Source organism: Malania oleifera, chromosome 13 (genome assembly GCF_029873635.1).
Source record: "Malania oleifera isolate guangnan ecotype guangnan chromosome 13, ASM2987363v1, whole genome shotgun sequence".
Lineage (NCBI taxonomy): Eukaryota > Viridiplantae > Streptophyta > Magnoliopsida > Santalales > Ximeniaceae > Malania > Malania oleifera.
This window is the reverse complement of record NC_080429.1, coordinates 1,985,040-1,994,373: the sequence shown is the minus strand read 5'-3', so window position 1 is coordinate 1,994,373 and position 9,334 is coordinate 1,985,040. Positions and strand designations below refer to the sequence as shown.

The 9,334-nt window shown below is 37.4% G+C and overlaps 1 protein-coding gene across 1 annotated transcript; it reads right to left on the bottom strand.

The window, feature by feature from the left end:
• Window positions 1–1,522: 1,522 nt before the first annotated feature.
• On the bottom strand, window positions 1,523–2,413 carry LOC131145638 (protein FATTY ACID EXPORT 2, chloroplastic-like). Its single transcript, XM_058094825.1, has one exon. It carries the CDS (start codon window positions 2,348–2,350, stop codon window positions 1,682–1,684), a length of 669 nt encoding a protein of 222 aa, XP_057950808.1. The 5' UTR covers window positions 2,351–2,413; the 3' UTR covers window positions 1,523–1,681.
• Between the last annotated feature and the right edge of the window lie 6,921 nt (window positions 2,414–9,334).

Genomic DNA, 9,334 nt, shown 5'->3' with positions numbered 1-9,334 from the left:
ACCTCTAGTGGAAGTTAAGGTAAGATCTATTGGTTTTCTAAAGGAGGATAAGGTCAAGTAACTTTTCTTTATTTCTTTGGTTAAATTTTCTAACTCTATTGTTCTTGCCTTTCAGGCTTCTATCGTTCAATCTTTGTTGGTTTCTTTGGCTTTCTATAATCTCTTCCCTTGAAAAAAAAATTACTTTGATTAAGATTTTATTAATATATATATATATATATATATATATAAACAATGAACAATACTAAAGAAGAGAGAAGAATAAGAGCAGTAGTTAAGTTAATAGGTGTAGTGAATTAACTACAGGTATTTGATCTTTGATATTATTAATCTACCAAAGCAAAGTACCCAAACATAATTCACTCTTATTAACTAAATTAGATTATTTCCAAATCATTCTTTATAAATAGACGACTGCAATTTATAATTTTTATTCAGACTAAGAGGAGGAAGTCCAAGAGTTTATACACCAACTTGAATCAGCAACTACCCGCAAACAAATAAAAGGGGAAAAAAAAATAGAGTGGGACTGACATGAAAGCAATAGTTACCTATTCTTTTGTGCCCTAGAGTATCTGGATGTATTGAAAGTAATGTTTGCTTAAAACCTCTTTCTTTATGTTTTTTTTTTTTTTGGCAAGCTAAATATTTAAAGAAAGAGCTTTGAGAGATCTAAATATGCAGATTTCAAAAATCGTCGACTAATTATTTAATAAAATTTTGGTTAAAAAATTGTGGGTTTTTTTCTCAACCTAATTTGGATGGTTTTTTTTTTGCCATTAGGTTTTTTCAATCATGTTAATTTTTAAATCACTGGTCTAGAATTTTTCATTATAAATGAAAAAACAAAAATGATGACCGTGGTTTTGTGCAAGTTGAATGTTCAATAGAGATATTTGATATTTTAACTTCTAATGATTTAATGGATTGATTGAAGGTCTATTTAGATTCTTATGTTATCTCTAATTCTTACTTTTCACATTTGTTAGTTGTGATTCAACATCTTCGATCTTTGGGTTATTATCATAATTGCACTTATTAGTTATCATTCTTCTTCAAATTGAACAAACTATAATAAAAAAAAAAACTCTTCAGCACTCTTCATTTTAATTGTTAATCCCTACTAATTACATATCCTCCATATTAAGGACACTTGATCAGTCCCATAACTTTCATTTTCTCCAAATAAATTAAGTGTAGAACATTATAAATCACATCATCACTACCATATCATAACATTGGATCAATACGCATTTCTTCACTCTCTGTATACACCTCATATGAATATAAACAATCCTTGACCTTTCTAAAATTATCATCAAAGTATTATATTATTAGTTAGTAATTAGCATATCCCATCTAGAAATTGCATTATTTTTAGGTTTATAAGAGAATTCAAAACAAAAATAGATACAATTCTTTCACAAATGTTCACAATTCACATTCTCAAAAATCCTAAACAATTATTTCATCCGAAAGACCAATAATTCACAAGGATCAATTACCAAATCATTACCCAAAATTTTAAACTAGAAAAGGTGTCATTATCGTCTTCCATTTAACAAAGTAGCAGTTTCATTTTCACCAAAACACAACCCAGAAAATAAAACCACCCAAAAAAAAACACAACTAACACAAACAACACTCAGAAGACTATTCCGATCCGATCAAATCAAACCACTCAGTGCAAGCTGCGCATAATCCCGTGAAGGTACCCGCCGGCCATCACAAGCGACGCAAGCGACACAACCCCCGCCGGAAAAACCTTCCCCGAACTCTTGAACCGCGACCCCATCACCCCCAGCAGCGCCGCCGACACGCCCAGCCCCAGCGACGACGCAAGCACCGGTCTCGACGCGAGTTGGCCGTAAACGAGGCACAGCGCCAGGGCCGATATTCCCCCGGCGACCAGCGATTTCTGGCTGCCGCCCTTCAAGTACCCCATAACCCCGCCAGCTCCGACCAGAGCCGCGTACGCCAGAGTCAATTTCTGCGACATCGACATCTTCTTGCCGTCGCCCGATCCGCCGCCGCTCTCTTCTTTACCGCCGCCACCGCCGCCGTTGTTGTTCCCTCCGCCGCCGAGACCGTCTCCGCCGCCTGTGCCTGGTGGAAAGGCGGAGTTTGGGGAGTTCGAGCTGGAGGAAACCCTAGAAATGGGGATTTTCCGGGAAAGGGGGTTTGCCGACGAATTGGCGCGAATCGTTCCGGTCAAAGAGTGGAACACGGATCTCTGGCTGAAGCACGAAGGAGATGAGTAGCGAAGAGGGGGAAGCCCTAGAGTTGGAGAGTGTGAGCGAAACTTTGGCAGTAGAAGAGAAGATTGAGAAAGAACCACCAAATCCGCCATTTTTTCTTGAGCTTTTCTTTCTTGAGAATTCTAGGCTTTTCAAGCTTTTTCCCGTTGACAACATGTTTTATTTATTTATTTATTTTTATTTTATTTTTAAAAATAGTTGACAGTCAGGTATATGTTTATTAATTTTATAAAAATAATGTAGGGATTAATAATAAAATAAATAGGGGTAAGCTAAAAATTAAATGAAGACAAGACAGAGATTTTACGAGGTTCAGATATACCTACTCTATTGGCGAATTGGATTAAAACTTCACTATTTCGAGATGAATTATAATATGATATGGGTCTAACCTTATATAATATATATATATATATATATATATATATATTTTATATCTATTGCAGCCAAAAATTGAACAATCTTCACGATTCGATTCTTGATCACGACCACTTGAAAAGAGACAAATAAAAGTGGCTTGGAGGACCTGAGGTGTACTTTGGGGGACCTCTCCGATGTCTAAGTAAGAGATAAACTTGAGAGGTTTTTATGTAACAGTAAAGTGTGTTAGGATGAGATACTTTAGCCTCTTCTCCAAATCCCTATTTATAGCGACGGAGGTTGACTTAGGGGTGTAATGTCATTTATTGGCGAGTTATTGTGCGAGTGTAAATTGCTCCAGTTCTTATCTCGTTGGCGTGAATCGCTTTGCTTATTATAAAGCGGACATCAAATGCTCTGGTTGGGCGGTTGACTTGGACGGTAACTGCCCTTATAATGCTACGCTCTGGTCGCTTCTAGGTAAGTGATATATTTGGGGTATATCAGTTCCCCCCCTAGGTTCGAATTTTTGAAGCTGACTTCCAAAGTTCGAAAGTTGTTGTTGTTGTCTTTTTTTTCTTTTGTCGGGCAGCTCTTCTTGAGGCATTTTGGGCTGCTTGTGACTAAATGAGTCGTGCTATTCTTTTTTTTCCGTTTCTGGCCTAATGAGATGTGCTCATACTTTGAGTCGTTTCTAGGCTTCACAAGCGTTGCTCGTCAGTTGGGTTGATTCTTTTTTGCTTAATGAGTTGTGCTCATTTTTTGTGTAGTTTTCTAACCTCACAAGCATTGCTCATCAGTTGGGCCGATTCTTCTTTGCTTAATAAGCTGTGCTCATTTTTTGGGCAGTCTTCTGGCCTCACGAATAGGGCTCGTCAGTTGGGCCGATTTTTCCTTGCCTAATGAGCTATGCTCATTTTTTGAACAGTCTTCTGACCTCACGAGCATTGCTCATCAATTGAGCCGATTCTTCTTTGCCGAATGAGTTGTGCTCATTTTTGGGTTATACCTTCAGTAACATTTTGGTGATATATGATGTTGGGATGGTTGTTCAATTCGACAGGTTCTTGCAGTTTTGATTTCATTGGGGTTAAAGATGTAAGTTATGGTATTTTCAATATCAGTAAAGAATCGAAATCGGTTTGGGATAGATTTTTTTCAAAGGGTTTGGACGTGTATGCACCAAGTGTTTGATCATTTGAGGCAAAGGGAACTGCAGGTGAGCGTGTAGTGTTATAGATTTTGCAGACTATTTTCATGTCATCTGTGTCATCTGTGGGGGTCTATAAACTCAAATTATTTGATTGTATCCCAGTTGATCCGTGAGTCCCGTGTTGGATTTTTTGGACATGAGGTTGTGAGTGCAGTGGCAGATTGAAGTTTGAGATTGAGATCTGCGAGATGTCTACCATTGACAACGGTGATTTGGTTACTGTTTGTTTTGATTATGGTGTGGATTGTTCAGCTGATTAGGCTTTAGGTGCTCGACAGAATGTCATTAAGGAGCTCGATTTTGTTGTTTGGGGTTTTGTCGATTGTAGTTGCTACAATTGTGCAATTTTAGTGTGCGTTGTAATTTCAACTCAAATTTTCAATTGCAATTTCAAATTCATTGTTTAGAGCACTGTTCAGCGCATATGAATGTGCAAAAGTCATTATTACTGACCCCATTGTGCATTTGGCCAATCCATTTGACTTTAAAAGCTTGACTTTGTTTATTTGACCGACGGTGCAGCTGTCATGACCCCACTATGCATTTGGTGTATAGGTCATTGTTCAATCAATTAAATTGTAACGACCTGCTTAATTAACTGATTTTTTTTTATTTTTTTTTATTTTTTATACTATGACATTCTATATGCTCTGATACCATACTGGGGGAGGGGGGTGAACCCAATCATTAGCCTAAGTAGTGAGAAGTAGAAATCAAATAACCATAACCATAACCATATGTAAATATATATATATACAATGCCATACAATACAATACAACACCAGAGTACTAACATGTTTTCCAAAATATACACATATATTTGTTCCCCAAAATACCCTCAACTATGCTGGTATATACGAAAATCCTCCACAATACTCACTTCACTGACAGGGCACTACTAAAGCCCCTCTATCTATGAGCCTGGTTTGCTCGCCTACCTAGATCACCTGAAAAATGATTCAACACTGGGATGAGCCAACGCTTAGTAAGACGAAATATGCTATTACTAGTGTGTAGCAAATGAGCTACAGTATTATGAAAATCTATTTTCATATACTCATATATAACTATATACGTAAGTACAGTACAAGTAATAAAATACACAACCCTTTTCATGTTACTTAACATAATAGTATTGTAGGTTACTATTCAAAATACTTCTAGTGTACATAAATATGTTCCCTGTTTTTGTAAATATGTGTATACGTAATAGTAACTGAAAACTTTCCCTGTGGATAACTGTGTGTCATGATTTAACCCCTCATGACAGGGTTATGCGGCCCGTAGGCAGGATCTATACTGGCTGGCCGACCAGGGTAAATCACTATACTACATCGGTCTGATCTGCCCACCTCAACCCATATTTGATGGGGAGCCTGTTCACGTCAAGGGCCTAGGTGATCGACCTACTACCACGTATAATCTAAATAGGTGGTTGCACTTATAACATAACATAATATCTGTAGCAACGGTACCGTGCTCTGTAACTGCATAGTCCAACAGGGTCTGATACTATATAATATATCTCTATATACAACTATCTGATTTACTATGATTCTGAAATAACCATAATAACCATGATACTGAGTCAACTATAACTGTAATCCATACGTCATAATACTGAGAGCTGTATAATCATAACACTGATAACTGCATAATCATAGTACTGAAATCCGTATAATCATGGTACTGAGATTCATATAATCATGATACTAGAATTTGTATAATCATGATACTGAAATTTATAAAATCATAATACTGAAATTTATAAAACATATCTCCGTACTATATTCATATTCTCAAGCCACACCATACTTTAATACGTAATTTTCATAATTTAATAAAACGTATAATATTTCAAAATTTCCTAACATAACATATTTCCCTTACCTGACTACTGGAAAGCCCCTATGGTTTACTAGCCTAACACCCGCAGGACCTCCTACATAATACCATGAAAAAAATATTTGCCAGAATAAAATATCAGTTTTTCTTTGCCTCATTTCCTATAACTGTCATAAGGTAAAAAATGAACTAAAAAACCTTACCCTGACTTTGGGATGAAATCCAACTTCGTCTCACTAACAATCCACTCCGGCAGACTTGCAGAGAACTTCGCCAGGATCGTCCTGGTGGCTTCGGATCGTCGATCCGGCGATTGGAGGGGTCAGAAATGAAGAGAGAAGGAAGAGAGTCTGTAGGAGAGAGAGAGAGAGGCGCTGCAATGTGATAAAAATATGATTTTTCATTACTTATAGGGTTAGATTCGTTGATGAGACACGTCACCTCGTCGACGAGTCCTTTAGTAAATTCGTCGACGAACCCCTGTATTCATCAACGAAATTTAGAGCAGCTCAAAAACTTCGCTCGGTATTTTATCGTCGACGAGACATAGTTTCTTTGATGAATTTCCTTATGCTCTTGTCGACAAGCCCCTGTATTTGTCGATGAGTCTTGGAAATTCCTTGAAATTATTATTATTATTATTATCTCTAAAATGCAATGTCGTCGATGAACGCTCCACGTTCAGCTCCACGTTCATCGACGAAGTTCACGGCCTCCTTCGGTTCATGTTTCCATTTTCTCTCCGTCTTTATTATTAAAATACTATTATTCTTCGGGTCACTACATAAATAACTTGAACATCCTATTAATTATTATTAGAAACTCTTCAAGCGTTGAAACTGTAACATCTATTTGTTCTTATTTTTTTTAGAATTATTATTGTATGATGGAGAAAAAATCATACCTTGAGAATAGGCACGTTGGCTACATAAATCTTGCGCATAGAAACATCAATTGTAGTTAAATTCGCATTAGATTCAGAATTTCCCAATATCGCAAGCTGGGACCAGGTTATTCGTCCGTCAATTTTGTTACTTGGCTTCTTCAATGCGAGCAAAGCGTCATTGACGTGCTTGAACGTAATAAACTCGTACCCTTTACTTTTCTCGATGACCTTGCCAAGGATCGTGACGGCTTCTTTGAGGTCACCGTAGGTGGAGAAGAGATTGCGGAGGTTTTTTTGATGGTAGTGTCCCATCCAAGGCTGTGAATGAAGAGTTTGCGCTGGGTAGGGTCCCAATCGGCGATGGATCAGACGGTGTCAAGTACATCTAGGTGTCGGACGGCGGCATTTTGGACGATCTCAATCGAGCCAATGTGTTGACCTTCAATTATTTGATGTAGTCATGATCAATGATTGAAAGAGAAAACCTCTCAAGAAGTTTCCACAGACGGCACCAACTGTTGTAGCTAAAAATTGAACAATCTTCACGAATTGATCCTTGACCATGACCACCTGAAAAGAGACAAATAAAAGTGGCTTGGCGGACCCGGGGTGTACTCGGGGGGACCTTCCAATGCCTAAGTAAGGGATGGGCTTGGGAGGTTTTTATGCAACAGTAAAGTGTGTTAGGATGAGATACCTTAGTCTCTTCTCCAAATCCCTAATTATAGTGACAGAGGTTGACCCAAGGGTGTAATGCCATTTATTGGCGAGTTATGGTGTGGGTGTGAATCGCTCGGGTTCTTATCTTGTTGGTGTGAATCACTCTACTTATTACAAGGCATGCGTCAATTGCTCCGGTTAGGCGGTTGACTTAGGCGGTAACTACCCTCATAATGTTGCGCTCTGATCTCTTCTAGGTAGGTGATATATTTGGGTTGTATCAATATCTTTCATCTTTTTTTCTACTTCTATATTTCTCTCTTCTTCTTTTTCTTTCTATATGCTCCTCACTTCAAGCATGCAATAAGTATACATATAAGCATTGTAACGACCTAGAAAATTTTAATTATTTAAAATAACAAGAAAGATAATAAAAGGAAAATGGGGAAAAGAAGAAAAAGAAAAGAAATTTTAAAAGGGTAACAAGGAGGCACTCGTTAACGAACTGGATTTTCTCGTCGATGAGAAAACTTCTAAGTCTCGTCATTGGGTATGCATGTCTCGTCGAAGAGGGATTACCGAGAGAGGTTCTCATATATTTGAATTTTGTCAACGAGCTCCCAATTTTGTACACGAGTGGTGCTCTTGGGCTCGTCGATGAGTCTAAATGTCTCGTTGACAAGGCCACATGACAAGTTGCTTATAATTAGGCAAAAATCAGAATTTCAGCAGATGATTTCATTTTTTCTTTAGTTTTTCTCTCTAAAAACGACCCCTTTGCATTCTCTCGTTGAATCCAGTCTGGATTTAGTTCGGCTCGATGATCGGAAGCTACCACGAGACTTCTGGGAAGATTCTCTCTAACATAGGTGGAGCAGATTTTTGATTTGAGAGGTTTGGGAAACATCCCAAAATCAGGGTAAGTGAGTTATTTTCGAACTTTCTTAATAATATAGTTATTTGGAGCATAGGAAGTATTAAATGAGTATTTTTCTAAGATTTGAGTAAGTTGGGATTTTTGGAATACAAGGTCTCGTTTTGTTTGGTTTAGGCAGGAATCTCGAGGTGCAGGTAAGGGGAAATATTTTATAACAGTATTTTTATTAATTTTAAATCAGCTAATTTTGGATATAAATTCTATATATTTAGGTATAATATTCTGAACATGTTGATATTGAAAATACTATTTTTTTTTTGTAAAAAAATATATAATAAATTGGAAAAAATTGTGTGGCATGAAAATAACTTTGAAAATTTTATGATTGCGAGTACTATGGGATGATAATTTATTGTGATTGTGAATATTGTTTGGGCTACGATTCATGCTTGGTTGGATATATTGGTTGGTTGTGGAAACTTTTTGTTGTGTATTATGTGGTAGATCTGTGGATGTGTTGAGTGATTGGAATTGCTATTGATTTATGTTGTGGTTCATGTAAATTACGATATAGCATTGGTAGTGGTATGAGGAGGTCGTTATATCGTACCTGATATAACCGTCATATAACGTTGACAGTGGTATGAGGAGGTCATTATATGGGCATTTATGTTGGGAGGTAAACATTGGCAGTAGTATGAGGAGTTTGTTTACCTATTTACCATGAACAGGGTGGTTGATGTTGTGATTTGTGTGATAATTAGTCTTGTGTGGACCGTGTAATCTGTGTGATTGATTAGTCCTGTGTGGACATGTATGTTGTATGTATGATAGTCCAATGTGGATCGTGTAACTTGTATGGTTGACAGTCCTGTGTGGATGTTATATTCTGTGTGGATATATACCCTATGTGGGTGAGATTGGATAATGTGTATATCCTGTGTGGATTGATTGTGATATGTGTATGCGTGGAACTCTGTGAAATAATTGCCATTGGTTACGTATAACTTTAATTACTTAAGTATTTTTGGTAAAGTAGATTACTCCACCCAAGGGCTTGCTGAGGAAGGCGAGTACTTTGGTAAATATTTGTGGATACCAGAATAAAGGGAAGCCACTTGTATGGGAGGGTGACATTCCCTATTCTCGAAAACTTTACCTTGATACATAACCCAAGAGCTTACTGAGAAAGGTGAGTGCCCTGGTGTTAGCACTAGTGCAGAGGGAATCTACTT

Coding starts and splice junctions, on each gene's coding strand:
- LOC131145638 (XM_058094825.1), bottom strand. CDS start 2,350: ATGGCGGATTTGGTGGTTCTTTCTCAATCTTCTCTTCTACTGCCAAAG.